This window comes from Ranitomeya imitator, chromosome 3, assembly GCF_032444005.1.
Source record: "Ranitomeya imitator isolate aRanImi1 chromosome 3, aRanImi1.pri, whole genome shotgun sequence".
NCBI lineage: Eukaryota > Metazoa > Chordata > Amphibia > Anura > Dendrobatidae > Ranitomeya > Ranitomeya imitator.
Window position 1 is genome coordinate 758,521,159 of NC_091284.1, and position 17,929 is coordinate 758,539,087.

At 40.5% G+C, this 17,929-nt stretch overlaps 1 protein-coding gene across 1 annotated transcript in view; it reads right to left on the minus strand.

Moving 5' to 3' along the window:
- Positions 1-10,437: 10,437 nt before the first annotated feature.
- Positions 10,438-17,929, minus strand: part of RXFP2 (relaxin family peptide receptor 2) — a 513,675-nt gene continuing 506,183 nt past the window's right edge. Inside the window, exon 18 of the mRNA XM_069759002.1 lies at positions 10,438-11,991. Within this exon, the coding sequence (XP_069615103.1) occupies positions 11,726-11,991 (266 nt within the window). The 3' untranslated portion in view covers positions 10,438-11,725. The remainder of the gene's footprint in view (positions 11,992-17,929) is intronic.

Genomic DNA, 17,929 nt, shown 5'->3' on the forward strand with positions numbered 1-17,929 from the left:
ACAAAATGCCATTGTAGTGCCCAGTACATTATACCCAGCTCGTTCCTCTGGAGACACGCACCTGTAAATTAGGCAGGCTCTCATTGCTACAGCATCCAACTCGGAGAATCCTCACAGCACACAGTGTGTGCAATATGAGGATTTACAAGTCTGCAGTCACTTAGACCCCCCTGACGAAGGAAATCTTACCGAAACGCGCGTCGTGGCGCGTTGTGCACACAGGACTTCTAACCCTAAAGGTATCCTGTATATACTAAACCATTTTCACTGATTTTATTTTTGGGCAAGGCAGTGGCTTTGATATTTTTATCAGCCCTGATACGTGTGCCTGATTGATTTAAACAAGTTTTTTGATTGCTGTGGCACTTATGCACTTTAAACTATTGGTGCACTTTATTGTATGCCAATCTTATATACACTTGTATTTTAAGCAATTATTTTGCTATGTACTAATTTTTAACATCATATTGGATGTTTTTCACTGTCTTTTGTTCACCTCCTTCTATCACCTTTTTATGTCTTCTAGTATCAGGTCTCCTTTTAATATTATATTGTGGGTTATCATTTTTATTTTTTCTTATTATATGTCCTGTAGTGCACATCCTTTCTGTTTTTTTTATATTTATTTGTATTATGTTATGTATTTTAACCATTTACTATCAAAATAAAGTTGAATATATGCACATCCTCACCTAGTGTTTCTCGCTCTTTTAGTCCTTGCTCTGGGATTTTGGTTTTAGTCACATAGACTGCAGACTTGTAGCTTAAAACCGGACAACCACTTTAACATTGACCAATGTTAATATCCAAGTGTTGGGATGTCTGTCTCGAGGTAACCATTTGTAGACCTGTAGGTTAGTGCTCTACTTGACTATTTCCATCATTCCCTTAGACATTGAATAGAGCTATAGTGCACATGTATATCCAAAAATCTGCACAATCTTCTCTGTAACAATGGTTAGGAACCTCATTCTGTTGACTGGTGTCAGGTTTGGGACCCACAGTGATCGCACATTAATGAGGTATCCACTGAATAAGTAATAAATGTTTGTCGTTAGATAACCCATTTAAAGAGCCCTAGAGTGCTTTCCACTCACTGACAAAATCGAATAATGTTGTTTGCAGCTATATTTAGTGACAATTGATCACAACCTCCAAAATCTAGAAACTTTCTGCTGATGGCAATAAATTAGTTAAAGCAAGAATTATTAACGTATGACAAAACAACTCATATAACAAGTGGTTTCTCCAAATTCAATAAACAATCCCACTTTTAATGACTACGGCTATATCAATACTAAAGATGCTTATCATAAATGGATTGAATAATTCTTGGCAGATCCTCTTTGGCTGTTATAACCTGCAGCACACATTTTGCATAACCAGACACCAGCTTCTGGCAGTTTTCCGGAGGAATCATAGCCCATTTCTTATTGGCAATGGCTACTTTCTTGCTGTAACTACCTTCTTCAAATCCCGTCAAGTTAGATGAATGTTACGGCCACAGTCGAATCTTTCAGAATTTCTTCTGAATCAAAGTCTTGGTGTACTTTGTGGTATACTTCATACTTCATTGCCTTGCTGAAACTTCCAATGATGCTAAAGATTCAGTTTGCTCACAGGCATGACTTTTTTCTAGGATTTACCGATATTTGATTGAATCCATTTTGTTCTCCACAGGTTTCCATTGCCAGAGGAAGCAAAGAAGCCCCAGAGCATCAAGAAACCACATCTTGACAGAAGGATCGGGTGAGTGCTGTTTTTCTCGTTACCTTGCTGATATAATATATTTTGATATATTTATATATATAGCTGTGTATTCCATTTTTTGTTTCAATTACCTGTATCCTTTTACATTTTGCCCTCAGTGTAATATTTTCTTGAGATTCTGTAATGCCAGTCTAGTATATACAGCTCTGGCAAAAATTAAGAGACCACTACATCAAAACCCTGTCATGGGCAGCCCAATCTCCAGACCTGAATCCCATTGAAAACCTCTGGAATATAATCAAGAGGATGATGGATAGTCACAAGCAATCAAACAAAGAATTGCTTACATTTTTGTGCCAGAAGCAGTGTGAAAGACTGGTGGAAAGCATGCCAAGACGCATGAAAGCTGTGATTAAAAATCATGGTTATTCCACAAAATATTGATTTCTGAACTCTTCCTAAGTTAAAACATTAGTATTGTTGTTTCTAAATGATTATGAAATTGTCTTCTTTGCATTACTTGAGGTCTGAAAGCACTGGATTTTTTTTTAATTTTGACCATTTTTCTTTGTCAGAAAAATAAAGACAAAATTTATTGCTTGGAAATTTGGAGACATGTTGTCAGAACTTTATGGAATAAAAGAACTATTTACATTTTACTCAAAAATATACCTACAAAGAGAAAAATCAGACAAGCTGAACATTGTGCAGTGGTCTTTTAATTTTTGCCAGACCTGTATATGCCGACGGGGACTTCCTGTTTGAGTTACCTGATGAAGGGGATGGACCATCCCCAAAACGCGAAGTTTAAGTGCAATAAAAATGCCATTTTACTATCAACTGTTTGTCCTCTGTGGCAGCGCTGGGACATCACCGCTACTTTTTTGGTTATACTGTAATAAGGCACTGCTCCATAGCAGAGCTGTCAGAACAATGAAAGGACAACTGCAAATGTGATTGTAATGAGACAAAGTTCACTTTTGCTGTACTGTGTTAGCTCTGATCTCATTGCAGAGCTGTGTGCAGTTATGAGACTGTTAGTCATTACATGCCTCACTCTGGTAATGTCCATTTTATTTACATTAAGCTCTGGAGGCAGATTTTCAAGAACATCTATATCTGGATAGTTTATCTGTGTAATGACGCAACCAGCTTACATAGTTATGTGTAACCTTGTCAGTCTCATACGTTGTCATTTTTCCAATAAGGATTCTATGAGATACGTTATCAAATGCTTTGCTGAAGTCGAGGTATACTATATCTACCGCATTTCCCTTTTCCACCCAATCAGTGATTCCATCATAGAAGGAAACTATATTAGTCTGGCATGACTTGTTTGCGACAAACCATATTCTTATCCAAGTACTTACATACATGCTGTTTAATAATTTGTTCAAAGATATTTCATGGTAGTGTTGAGGATATGATATATGAATGATATATGAAGATATATATAAATGATATCAAGCTTATATTACAAATAGACACGTTTTTATGCTCTCTGATTCTTCCTTGTGACAAAGTTCATTCTTGTCACCAAGTTACATAAATATCTAAAAATATCTGGGAAAAGCAAGGAGTCTCCCTAAGCTAGAAGATCGTTGGGTACAGCCGGGACCAGCTGCTTGGAAAGCATCACCAAACCAGGGATTCAAGCTAGAGGAGGCTAATTTGCATATTCCAGGAGCCTTCTGGGAAAAGCAAGGAGTCTCCCTAAGCTAGAAGATCGTTGGGTACAGCCGGGACCAGCTGCTTGGAAAGCATCACCAAACCAGGGATTCAAGCTAGAGGAGGCTAATTTGCATATTCCAGGAGCCTTCTGGGAAAAGCAAGGAGTCTCCCTAAGCTAGAAGATCGTTGGGTACAGCCGGGACCAGCTGCTTGGAAAGCATCACCAATTTTTGCCTGTAGGACATTATTGCAAGAGAGCTTGGCTGAGTAGATTACACAAGAAGGAAAACACACAGCAAGCCAGCAGGATCTAGGAGCAACATAGCAGATGTGACAACCTACATGGTGAGCTGCAGCATGTGCTACATGTTCACAGATCGACCAGAAGAAGAATCAAATTTCACCTGTCAGAAGTGTAGACTAGTGGCCCTTTTAGAAGAAAAGGTGCGGGGTCTGGAAGAAAGAATAGCAACTTTGAAACTCATCAAAGAGAATGAAGACTTTCTAGACAGAACAGAAGCATCTCTACTGGTCACAGAAGGTGAAAAAAGTTTCAGAGAACCTCCAAAAGCAGATGAGTGGAAGCATGTGACCAAAAGAAGCAAGAAGACCATGGAGAAATCACCAACCACACAACTGAAGAACCGATATCAAATCTTTGTAGAGGATGAAGATGGCACACCTAAGAATGAAGCAATACCAGCAAGCAAAAAAGAAAAGGGCACACAGGAACAAGTGACAGCAAAAAGTACAGCCAAGAAGCAACGAAGAGTGGTGGTGGTGGGAGACTCACTACTGAGAGGCACCGAAGCAGCCATCTGCAGACCGGACATAACTGCAAGAGAAGTATGCTGCCTTCCAGGTGCGATGATCAAGGATGTGACCGATAGGATACCAAAGCTCTTCAGCTCCAAGGACGTCCACCCATTTCTTCTGATACATGTTGGCACCAATGACACGGCAAGGAAGGACCTACCGACAATCTGCAAGGACTTTGAAGAGTTGGGGAAGAAAGTAAAGGAACTGGATGCACAGGTAGTTTTTTCTTCTATCCTTCCAGTAGACGGGCATGACACCAGGAGATGGAACAGGATCCTTGATGCAAACAACTGGCTAAGACGATGGTGCAGACAACAAGGATTCGGATTCCTGGACCACGGTGTGAATTACTGGTACGATGGACTCCTCGCCAGAGACGGACTACACCTCAACAAACCTGGGAAACACACATTCGCCAGAAGACTCGCTACACTCATCAGGAGGGCGTTAAACTAGAAGAAGAGGGGACGGGAAGAAAAACATTAGACTTGAACAAAGAAGACCCAGGAAAACATACTCAGAAGGGAGGTAAGAACATTTCTAAAACAATCCACAGCGAGGAGATTGGAACAAAACAAAATCCTCTAAACTGCATGCTCGCAAACGCCAGAAGCCTGACAAACAAGATGGAAGAACTAGAAGCCGAAATATCTACAGGTAACTTTGACATAGTGGGAATAACCGAGACATGGTTAGATGAAAGCTATGACTGGGCAGTTAACTTACAGGGTTACAGTCTGTTTAGAAAGGATCGTAAAAATCGGAGAGGAGGAGGGGTTTGTCTCTATGTAAAGTCTTGTCTAAAGTCCACTTTAAGGGAGGATATTAGCGAAGGAAATGAGGATGTCGAGTCCATATGGGTCGAAATTCATGGAGGGAAAAATGGTAACAAAATTCTCATTGGGGTCTGTTACAAACCCCCAAATATAACAGAAACCATGGAAAGTCTACTTCTAAAGCAGATAGATGAAGCTGCAACCCATAATGAGGTCCTGGTTATGGGGGACTTTAACTACCCGGATATTAACTGGGAAACAGAAACCTGTGAAACCCATAAAGGCAACAGGTTTCTGCTAATAACCAAGAAAAATTATCTTTCACAATTGGTGCAGAATCCAACCAGAGGAGGAGCACTTTTAGACCTAATACTATCTAATAGACCTGACAGAATAACAAATCTGCAGGTGGTCGGGCATCTAGGAAATAGCGACCACAATATTGTACAGTTTCACCTGTCTTTCACTAGGGGGACTTGTCAGGAAGTCACAAAAACACTGAACTTTAGGAAGGCAAAGTTTGACCAGCTTAGAGATGCCCTTAATCTGGTAGACTGGGACAATATCCTCAGAAATAAGAATACAGATAATAAATGGGAAATGTTTAAGAACATCCTAAATAGGCAGTGTAAGCGGTTTATACCTTGTGGGAATAAAAGGACTAGAAATAGGAAAAACCCAATGTGGCTAAACAAAGAAGTAAGACAGGCAATTAACAGTAAAAAGAAAGCATTTGCACTACTAAAGCAGGATGGCACCAATGAAGCTCTAAAAAACTATAGGGAGAAAAATACTTTATCTAAAAAACTAATTAAAGCTGCCAAAAAGGAAACAGAGAAGCACATTGCTAAGGAGAGTAAAACTAATCCCAAACTGTTCTTCAACTATATCAATAGTAAAAGAATAAAAACTGAAAATGTAGGCCCCTTAAAAAATAGTGAGGAAAGAATGGTTGTAGATGACGAGGAAAAAACTAACATATTAAACATCTTCTTCTCCACGGTATTCACGGTGGAAAATGAAATGCTAGGTGAAATCCCAAGAAACAATGAAAACCCTATATTAAGGGTCACCAATCTAACCCAAGAAGAGGTGCGAAACCGGCTAAATAAGATTAAAATAGATAAATCTCCGGGTCCGGATGGCATACACCCACGAGTACTAAGAGAACTAAGTAATGTAATAGATAAACCATTATTTCTTATTTTTAGGGACTCTATAGCGACAGGGTCTGTTCCGCAGGACTGGCGCATAGCAAATGTGGTGCCAATATTCAAAAAGGGCTCTAAAAGTGAACCTGGAAATTATAGGCCAGTAAGTCTAACCTCTATTGTTGGTAAAATATTTGAAGGGTTTCTGAGGGATGTTATTCTGGATTATCTCAATGAGAATAACTGTTTAACTCCATATCAGCATGGGTTTATGAGAAATCGCTCCTGTTAAACCAATCTAATCAGTTTTTATGAAGAGGTAAGCTATAGGCTGGACCACGGTGAGTCATTGGACGTGGTATATCTCGATTTTTCCAAAGCGTTTGATACCGTGCCGCACAAGAGGCTGGTACACAAAATGAGAATGCTTGGTCTGGGGGAAAATGTGTGTAAATGGGTTAGTAACTGGCTTAGTGATAGAAAGCAGAGGGTGGTTATAAATGGTATAGTCTCTAACTGGGTCGCTGTGACCAGTGGGGTACCGCAGGGGTCGGTATTGGGACCTGTTCTCTTCAACATATTCATTAATGATCTGGTAGAAGGTTTACACAGTAAAATATCGATATTTGCAGATGATACAAAACTATGTAAAGCAGTTAATACAAGAGAAGATAGTATTCTGCTACAGATGGATCTGGATAAGTTGGAAACTTGGGCTGAAAGGTGGCAGATGAGGTTTAACAATGATAAATGTAAGGTTATACACATGGGAAGAAGGAATCAATATCACCATTACACACTGAATGGGAAACCACTGGGTAAATCTGACAGGGAGAAGGACTTGGGGATCCTAGTTAATGATAAACTTACCTGGAGCAGCCAGTGCCAGGCAGCAGCTGCCAAGGCAAACAGGATCATGGGGTGCATTAAAAGAGGTCTGGATACACATGATGAGAGCATTATACTGCCTCTGTACAAATCCCTAGTTAGACCGCACATGGAGTACTGTGTCCAGTTTTGGGCACCGGTGCTCAGGAAGGATATAATGGAACTAGAGAGAGTACAAAGGAGGGCAACAAAATTAATAAAGGGGATGGGAGAACTACAATACCCAGATAGATTAGCGAAATTAGGATTATTTAGTCTAGAAAAAAGACGACTGAGGGGCGATCTAATAACCATGTATAAGTATATAAGGGGACAATACAAATATCTCGCTGAGGATCTGTTTATACCAAGGAAGGTGACGGGCACAAGGGGGCATTCTTTGCGTCTGGAGGAGAGAAGGTTTTTCCACCAACATAGAAGAGGATTCTTTACTGTTAGGGCAGTGAGAATCTGGAATTGCTTGCCTGAGGAGGTGGTGATGACGAACTCAGTCGAGGGGTTCAAGAGAGGCCTGGATGTCTTCCTGGAGCAGAACAATATTGTATCATACAATTATTAGGTTCTGTAGAAGGACGTAGATCTGGGGATTTATTGTGATGGAATATAGGCTGAACTGGATGGACAAATGTCTTTTTTTGGCCTTACTAACTATGTTACTATGTTACTATGTAATTATGAGATGGTTGTATAATCCACCAAGCTTATGAAGAGTAAATGTACCTGTTCCTGGGGATATTACTTCCTTCATAATTCAAAGATCGATATAGTGTGTGCAAAACAGATGTCAGCTTGACCTAACAGTATTCCAGTACAGCAATAACCATTAAAATAATTATCCTATAGTAATAAAGATAATGACATGTGACATGAATAGTCAGCAATAACTTGCAATAAATATTACCTAAAAATGAATGAGGTAATGTGCTGAAACCACCTAATTTTTCCCTATAAAAGCTGTGCTTCTTGACCAATAAAATCAGAAATCATTTGAGACACGACTTGCTCTTGTCTTGTGTATTTTTCTGGCCGTAAACTTCCAAGATAACAATTTGGCAGCAGACCATTAAGGCTGCCGTCACACTATCAGTATTTGGTCAGTATTTTACATCAGTATTTGGAAGCCAAAACCAGGAGTGGAACAAATAGAGGAAAAGTATAATAGAAACATATGCACCACTTCTGCATTTATCACCCACTCCTGGTTTTGGCTACAAATACTGATGTAAAATACTGACCAAATACTGATAGTGTGACGGCAGCCTAAGATGACAACACACGCATCTTGTGTGCCCTAACAATAGAAGTAAGGCTCACAGGCCTGTAATTTCCTGGCTCCATCTTCTTTCCTTTTTTGAAGATAGGGACAACATTTTCCCTTCTCCAATCTGCTCAGGCTTCTCCTGTTCTCCAGGATTTTTTTTAAAAGATTCTGGATAGTGGTTCTTCAGTTTCCTCTGATATTGCCTTCAGAACCCAGGGATGTTATTCATCTGGACCAGGAGATTTAAATTAATTGAAATTAGCTAAGTGTTCCATGGAAGAGAATGTCTAGTGCCTTGGATTTTCTTTAATTTTTAATGACCTTGCAATACTGTGGAGAGTTGCACCAAGATTGCATGGACAACAGATAGAAGTGCAAGGGAGTACCAGTTAATATACTGCAGTTTGGCAAATTTCTTGGTAACGAATGAGTCGCTTTAGCATATGACTATAAATGTATGCATAATATTTGATGAGGGAGAAGGCTTCACCATGGAAAGCAGCAATGACAAAGTGGAGACATAAACATATTCCTTACACCTTACAGGGAATCTGTCACCAGGTTTTTGCTACCTTATGAGATAGAGGCAGAGACCTGAATCCAGTGATGTGCCACTTTTCTAACTGGGTGCATCAGTTATGATATAATCACAGTTTTGTGTGCTGCAGATCTAGCAGAGCTTAGAATGCTGAGCTGCGTATAACCCCACCCACACCCTTGATTGGCTGCTTTCGGTGGACATTGTATATTGACAGACAGCTGCTAATCAGCGATGGGGTAAGGGTTACATAAAGCAGTTGACTAGGAGGCACGAGACACCTAGTCCTGTTGTGATAATCTACAGCTCATAAAACACTGATTGTATTAAAACACCAGCACATAGCCTAGTAATTGACACATTGCTGGAGTCGAGTTCTCAGGAGCTACATCAAGATGCACTCAGATTACATAACTAAAACCTACTGAGAGATTCCCTTTAAAGGGAACCTGTCACCAGGTTTTCCAATTATAAACCACGGTTAACACCTTCCTGATTTGGTCCGATGTGGTTCAATGGGTGTCTCTGGTCTTGATCCGGTGCCTACTCACTCCCTGCAATCGCTGTCCAGCTTCATGTGAATGACGCATTATATGTTATCCACACAGCACCCTAATCTAGCTCCTGGCAGGTGCACCTCACCCTGCCCTGCTGTACAGTAATGCAATGTAATACAGTGTTTATTTCACTTTCTGTATTAAAAGATAAGTAAAGAAAACAAAGAAACAACAGGTAAACCTTTCATTTTTCACCCGGACCACTATATATATATACATATATGTAAGACTTTTCAGCAGTCTCCTTATCATCAGAGACAGGAGTACTATAACATGTAACCCCTCTATACACAGCTACTAACACAAGACCCACCAATCACGGTAGGCATTGTCACAGCTGACCCTGCTCCCCCTCCCTTCACAATGACCTCTGCACACGCTCATTAGAAACGTCAATTCAAAAGATAGGGTCTGAGTCAGATTACTGCTTGGAATGTACATGTGGATTTTCTTAAAGAACAGTAAGTCTGTGTTTAGAAAGGCCCCAGTGGTCAGTGTAATAATTCAAAGTTTTCTAATATTTTTAATACAGATCAGAATGTGAAAAATAAATAAAAATTAACATTTTTTTTAATCATACATGTTACATATAAAGCTGTCTTAATGAGTAAACATTTTCAGATCACACATTTTATTTAAAGGGACACTTGCCAGGTTTTTGTTATGTAGTCTGAGAATAGCGTGATGTAGGGATAGAGACCCTGATTCCAGCGATGTGTCACTTACTGGACTGCTTGCTGCAGTTTTGATAAAATCATTATTTTCTCTGCTGCAGATCTAGCAGTGCTCTGAATGCTGAGCAATGTGTAACCCCGCCTCCATCACTGAATAGCAGCTTTCTGTCAATATACTGTGTGCACTGTAAGCTGTCAATCAGTGGTGGGGGAGGTGTTACACAGAGCAGGAGGACTAGACAGCATGAGACACCCAGTCCTCTAGTGATAATCTCCTGCTGATAAAACAGATTTTGTTGAACAACCACACACAATCCAGTAAGTGACACATCGCTGGAATCAGGGTCTCAGCCTCTACCTCATGCTGCTCTTAGATTACATATCAAAAACCTGCTGACAGATTCCCTTTAATACCCTGACCGTAAGGACTTTAATAGCAGTCAAATTCAGATCATTTTTGCCTCTTTGCGTTTCAGGAACTATAAACTTTTTACATTTTTTTGCTTAATGAGGTTTGTTTTATGTGAGAAAAATTGTATTATTCTTCGATGCATTTGGGGGTTCATAAACATTAGTTTAGCACTTAGAATATATAAGTGAGTAATATTTGCCATTTTTTTTCTACCATTCCCGCTTCATATCAAATAACATTAATAATTAACATTTCAGGTTATTATGGCCGTCTGGATGCCTAATGTGTGTAGGTTTTTTGTAAGATGCTGGCTTTTTTTCCAAATTTTTTTTTTTGCAGGTCGGGGACTATTGCAAAAAAAAAGTTTTGTTACATTTTTAATTAAATACTCTTTCCCCCAAGGAGATTGCAAAAGATCTATAGGCAGTATTACCTTTTTTTTCCTTGCGACTCAGCAATGTCAGCAGATGTTCAAAAGATCATGAGCGATGGGAAAAGGGCTGCCATTTTTGGACATTCAAATGCAACCGAAAGGCAAAATGCTCAGTATTTCTCATTAATATCATATGAGCGCACCCAAATGCTTCCCTTTTAAATACAGATACCCAAATATTAACACGTATACATAACAGAATGTTGGCCGTATAGAAATTATAACAACTTTAATTGTATCCTGAGAGCCATCGGTGCCTGCTTACATCATTCAGTCACCTACGTAGATAAGAATTCCTTAGAATTCTGCTTCTTTTGTGTATTATTTAGCTTATACTACATCAAATATCTCAAATGTATAAAACAAAAAGTGCATTTTTTTTTCCAAATAAAGAACGTAACATTGGATTTTATAGAAATAGCTCTGCGTAGAAAAGCAATCAATGCTTATGTGTCACCAAGTTCTCCTATAAGGAGAGTATAGAGAGTCATTGTATGGTTCAACGTTCAGTCTTCAAGACTACACATTGAGAATCCTCCACTAAAAGTTAGGTGACCTGAAGGGAATGGCGAGAATCAACGTAAGGCCCAAGTGGGATGTGAAGAACAGTGGACTAATCGGTTGTCAAATAGATTGGTGGCATCTCAATGGTCCATCATTAGATGATGGTAGACACAAGGTTATGGCAGTCATGTCGATCTTCTCTTGTGTCTTCATTTCCAGGAGAGAACCAAGTGGGCGCACAAAGCTTCCATGGTTTAGAGCCATCTCACAAAAGAGATGCAGGTCGGTGCATGTTTTTGAGGCGTCGATTCTTGTAAAGCTCCACCTTCCATCACGTTCTTTCGTTCGTTTCCTCAGAAGACTTTTTATGGAGGAAGCCAAGTTTGAGAGAAGAATGTTGGACGGCGGGGTCCTCCGTCCATACAAGTGAGGTGGATAAACTTTTACGTTCACTCCTGAATATTGATTTTCTGCGTTGTCTGTGGAGCAATTGCTTCAGTTTTTCTTTGAAGAAGCTTGTGGTCAAAGTGTATAGGATGGGGTTTAAGGCACTGTTGATGGGGAGGATGAATATGACAATCCAAGAGGTCACAGTGCCTGCAAAGAGAAGAAAACAAGAACAGGAGGTTGAGGATTGTATTGCCATATGGCAGCATGGGAACTTATTGATTTGTATGCTTTAAGTAGCGGAATAGAAACCATACAACATATGTCCCATTAAACCTAGAGGATCATGATTTGCTGCGACACTGATTTCATTTAGAAAGATGGCATTTTGCATTCCATGCACTAGTTATTCTTTTTATTTTAAAATGTCCCGTCTGCTCCCTGCTTTTCATGTTAATGGTTTATATAGAATTATGAAATATTCATAATACTATATAGCAGCATCCACTACCTTGTATTCTCTTCCTACATAGGTTCAGAGGCTATCATGTAAATAAAAAAGGCAAACTTTCATTTACTAGGAAAGGAGTTTTATTTTTTAAAGAAAACATTTTAATAGATAATGCCAGGAGGATCGGAAAACTTACCACTTAGGGGCTTCACCATCTCCCTGCAATATCTATTACACATTTACTTTTGAACACTTATCTTAATCCATTAGTGACAGAGCTAATTTGCTACTTAATGACCGGGCCAATTTTTACAATTCTGCCACTGTCCCTTTATGAGGTTATAACTCTGGAACGATTTAACGGATCCCGCTGATTCTAAGGCCGGCTTCACACTTGCGAGTTTTACGGACGTAAGAGCGCAGAAACTACGTCCGTAAAACTCGCAAAAAATACGGCACAATTATTCTCTATGCCCCTGCTCCTATCTGCCGTATTTTACTGATCAGTATTATACGGCTTTCTACAGCCGTACAAAATCGCAGCATGCTGCGTTTGTCACCGTACTGCGCAAGAAATACGCCAATGAAAGTCTATGGAAGCGTGAAAAATACGGATTTCACACGGACAAGCAGTGTGACTTGCGAGAAATACGCAGCGGTGTTAGAGAGAAAAGCCGGTAATTCAGTGCGGTGTACAGTAAAATCACACTGACAGCTTACAGTCCAATAGGTAGAATAAATGTGTACACATAGAATAGGTATATATATATATATATGTCAGTGAGACACATATATGTATATATATTAATATTTATTCCAGCGCTATACAGCTTTTCTTTCTCCTTCCTAAACCCGACATGATTTGAGACATGGTTTACATACAGTAAACCATGTCTTCTCTCCATTTTTTTTGCAGATTCCACACTACTAATGTCAGTAGTGTGTATCTGCAAAATTTGGCCGTTCTAGCTCTTAAAATAAAGGGTTAAATGGCGGAAAAAATTGGCGTGGGCTACCGCGCAATTTTCTCCGCCAGAGTAGTAAAGCCAGTGACTGAGGGCAGATATTAATAGCCTGGAGAGGGTCCATGGTTATTGGCCCCCCCCTGGCTAAAAATATCTGCCCCCAGCCACCCCAGAAAAGGCACATCTGGAAGATGCGCCTATTCTGGCACTTGGCCACTCTCTTCCCATTCCCGTGTAGCGGTGGGATATGGGGTAATGAAGGGTTAATGCCACCTTGCTATTGTAAGGTGACATTAAGCCTAATTAATAATGGAGAGGCGTCAATTATGACACCTATCCATTATTAATCCAATTGAATGAAAGGGTTAAATAAAACACAAACACATTATTTAAAATTATTTTAATGAAATAAAAACAATGGTTGTTGGAGTATTTTATTCTACGCCCAATCCAATCACTGAAGACCCTCGTTCTGTGAAAGAAAAAACATAATAAACCAACAATATACTTACCCTCCGCAGATCTGTAACGTCCAACGATGTAAATCCTTCTGAAGGGGTTAAAACATTTTGCAGCAAGGAGCTTTGCTAATGCAGGCTGCTCCTCGCTGCAAAACCCCGGAGAATGAGTCTAAATATAGATCAATGAGCTATATTTAGCTTCATTTGCGGTGAGGCGCCCTCTGCTGGCTGTTTATAGATCGTGGGAATTGCCTAGAAAGCCTGGGAGCTTTCCAGGAAATTTCCCACGATCTATGAATCAATTGGATTAATAATGGATAGGTGTCATAATTGACGCCTCTCCATTATTAATTAGGCTTAATGTCACCTTACAATAGCAAGGTGGCATTAACCCTTCATTACCCCATATCCCACCGCTACACGGGAATGGGAAGAGAGTGGCCAAGTGCCAGAATAGGCGCATCTTCCAGATGTGCCTTTTCTGGGGTGGCTGGGGGCAGATATTTTTAACCAGGGGGGGCCAATAACCATGGACCCTCTCCAGGCTATTAATATCTGCCCTCAGTCACTGGCTTTACTACTCTGGCGGAGAAAATTGCGCGGGAGCCCACGCCAATTTTTTCCGCCATTTAACCCTTTATTTTAAGAGCTAGAACGGCCAAATTTTGCAGATACACACTACTGACATTAGTAGTGTGGAATCTGCAAAAAAAATGGAGAGAAGACATGGTTTACTGTATGTAAACCATGTCTCAAATCATGTCGGGTTTTAAGAAGGAGAAAGAAAAAGCCGGTAATTGAATTACCGGCTTTCAAGCTGTATAGCGCTGGAATAAATATTAATATATATACATATATGTGTCTAATGACATATATATATATATATATATATATATATAGACAGTATATATATATATTTTTTTCTTTTTGGGACACATGGATCATTTCTATAGCGGTATGTTGGTTTTGCAAGCCTGCGAGAAAACCACGCAGTACGGATGCCATACGGATGACATACGGAGGATGCCATGCGCAAAAAACGCTGACACACCCTGCCTACGGAGGAGCTACGGACCACTATTTTCGGGACATTTCAGCGTATTACGGCCGTAATATACGGACCGTATTTTCATACGCTGAGTGTGAAGCCGGCCTAAGAATGTTTTTTCATGACATATTGTACTTCATGTTAGTGGTAACATTTCTTCGATATTACTTGCGATTATTTATGAAAAAAACAGAAATATGGCAAAAAAATTTAAAATTTTGCAATTTTCAAACTTTGAATTTTTATGCTCTTAAATCAGAGAGATATGTCACACAAAATAGTTAATAAATAACATTTCCCACATGTCTACTTTACATTCCAAGCTTGACACCATTCTAAAAACTACACCCCTCAAGGTGCTCAAAACCACATTCAAGAAGTTTATTAACCCTTCAGGTGCTTCACAGCAACTGAAACAATGTGGGAGGAAAAAATGAACATTTAACTTTTTTTTGCAAATATTTTACTTCAGAACCATTTTTTTTTATTTTCACAAGTGTAAAAAGAGAAAATGAACCACAAAATTTGTTGTGCAATTTCTCCTGAATACGCCGATATCCCATATGTGGGGGTAAACCAGTGTTTGGGTGCACGGCAGGGCTTGGAAGAGAAGGAGCGCCGTTTGACTTTTTCAATGCAGAATTGGCTGGAATTGAGATCGGACGCCATGTCACGTTTGGAGAGCCCCTGATGTGTCTAAACAGTGGAAACTCCCCACAAGTGACACCATTTTGGAAACTAGACCCCTTAAGGAACTTATCTAGATGTGTGGTGAGCACTTTGAACCCCCAAGTGCTTCACAGAAATTTATAACGTAGTGCCGTGAAAATAAAAAATCCTTTTTTTCCCCTCACAAATGATTTTTTCGCAATTTTTTATTTTCTCAAGGGTAACAGGAGAAATTGGACCCCAAACTTTGTTGTCCAGTTTGTCCTGAGTACGCTAATACCCCTATGTGAGGGGGCACTGTTTGGGCACACATCGGGGCTCGGAAGTGAAGTAGTGACGTTTTAAAATGCAGACTTTGATGGAATGGTGTGCGGGCGTTATGTTGCATTTGCAGAGCCCCTGATGTACCTAAACAGTAGAAACCCCCCACAAGTGACCCCATTTTGGAAACTAGACCCCCCCAAGGAATTTATCTAGATGTGTGGTGAGCACTATGAACCCCCAACTGCTTCACAGGAGTTTATAATGTAGAGCTATGAAAATAAAAAAAATCATATTTTTTCCACAAATATTATATTTTCACCCCCAGATTTTTACTTTCACAAGGGTAACAGGAGAAATTGGACACCAAAATTTATTGTGCAATTTATTCTGAGTACGCTGATACCCCATATGTGGGGGGACCACTGTCTGGGCGCATGGCAGAGCTCGGAAGGGAAGGCGTGCCGTTTTGGAATGCAGACTTTGATAGAATGGTCTGCGGGCGTTATGTTGCGTTTGCCCCTGATGTACCTAAACAGTAGAAACCCCCCACAAGTGACCCCATTTTGGAAACTAGACCCCCCCAAGGAACTTATCTAGACGTGTGGTGAGCACTTTGAACGCTCAAGTGCTTCACAGAAGTTTATAATGCAGTCGTGAAAATATATATATATATATATATATATATATTTTTTTTTTTTAACAGAAAATGGACCCCAAAATTTGTTGTCCAATTTGTTCTGAGTACGTTGATACCCCATATGTGGGTGGGACCACTGTTTGGGCGCATGGCAGAGCTCAGAAGGGAGAGAGCACCAATTGACTTTTTGAAAATTGGCTGTCGCGTTTGGAGACTCCCTGATGTACCTAAACAGTGGAAACCCCCAATTCTAACTCCAAGCGTAACCCCAACACACCCCTAACGCTAATCCCAACCCTAACCCTAACCAAATCCCTAAGCCCAACACACCCCTAATCATAATCTCAACCCTAATCTCAAACCTAACCCCAACCCTAACCTTAACCCTAATCCCAAACTTAACCCTAATTCCAAGCGTAACCCTAATGCCAACCTTAACACTAATACCAACCCTAAGCCTAATCTAAACCCTAATCCCAACCCTAACCCTAATCCCAAACCTAACCCTAACTTTAGCCCCAACCCTAACCCTAACTTTAGCACCAACCCTAACCCTAGCCCTAACTTTAGCCCCAACCCTAACCCTAGCCCTAACCCTAGTTGGAAAATAGAAATACATACATTTTTTTATTTTATCATTTTTTTTCTAACTAATGGGGTGATAAAGGGGGGTTATTTACTATTTTTTTTTATTTTGATCACTGTGATAGGATCTCACAGTGACCAAAATAAAAAAAGAGGAAGAATATTCCTCTGCCGGCTGGCACATCACAGCGGGCGCACTGCGCATGCGCCCGCCATTTTCTTCCCGGAGGAAGAAGCCAATAGCCAGGAGGGGATGGAGGAGGACTCAGGGACACTGGTAAGTATAACAGGGTCCCCGAATCCCCCTATTTCTGTCCTCTGATGTGCCGTTTTTTTTTTTGTTCTTTTTGTGGTCACTGGTAAACAGTTATTTACCGGCGATCACAAAATAGGGGTCGGTAAAAACCAACCCCGATCATGTTCTTTGGGGTCTCGGCTACCCCCGGCAGATCCCGGAGAAAGATGGCGGTGCCCATCGGTAGCCACGAGGAGCATCGGGGGAGACGGGTGAGTATCCGGGGGCTATCGGGGACCCTATTTCTCTGTCCTCTGATGTGCGATCACATCGGAGGACAGAGAAATTAAATGGGAAATCACATTTTTTTTGTGGCCACCGGTAAACGGTTATTTACTGCGATCGCTACCTGGCGGTCGGTAAAAACCCACCCGAATCATGTTCTCTGGGGTCTTGGCTACCCCAGGCAACCGAGACCCCAGAGAAATTCCGACTCTGGGGGGCGCTATACACTTTTTCCACAGCGCCGTTAATTAACGGCGCTGTGGTTTAAGTACCCTTAACTGCCACCATTAAAAGGCGCATCGGCAGTCGTTAAGGTGTTAAGACTCCTTTGCTCCATTGTTTTGGTAATATATGGTGTCATTATATATACCGTATATACTCGAGTATAAGCCGAGATTTTCAGCCCAAATTTTTGGGCTGAAAGTGCCCCTCTCGGCTTATACTCGAGTCAAGGTGGGTGGCAGGGTCGGCGGGTGAGGGGGAGAGGGCGCTGAGGTATACTTACCTAGTCCCAGCGATCCTGGTGCTCCCCCTGCTGTCCCACGGTC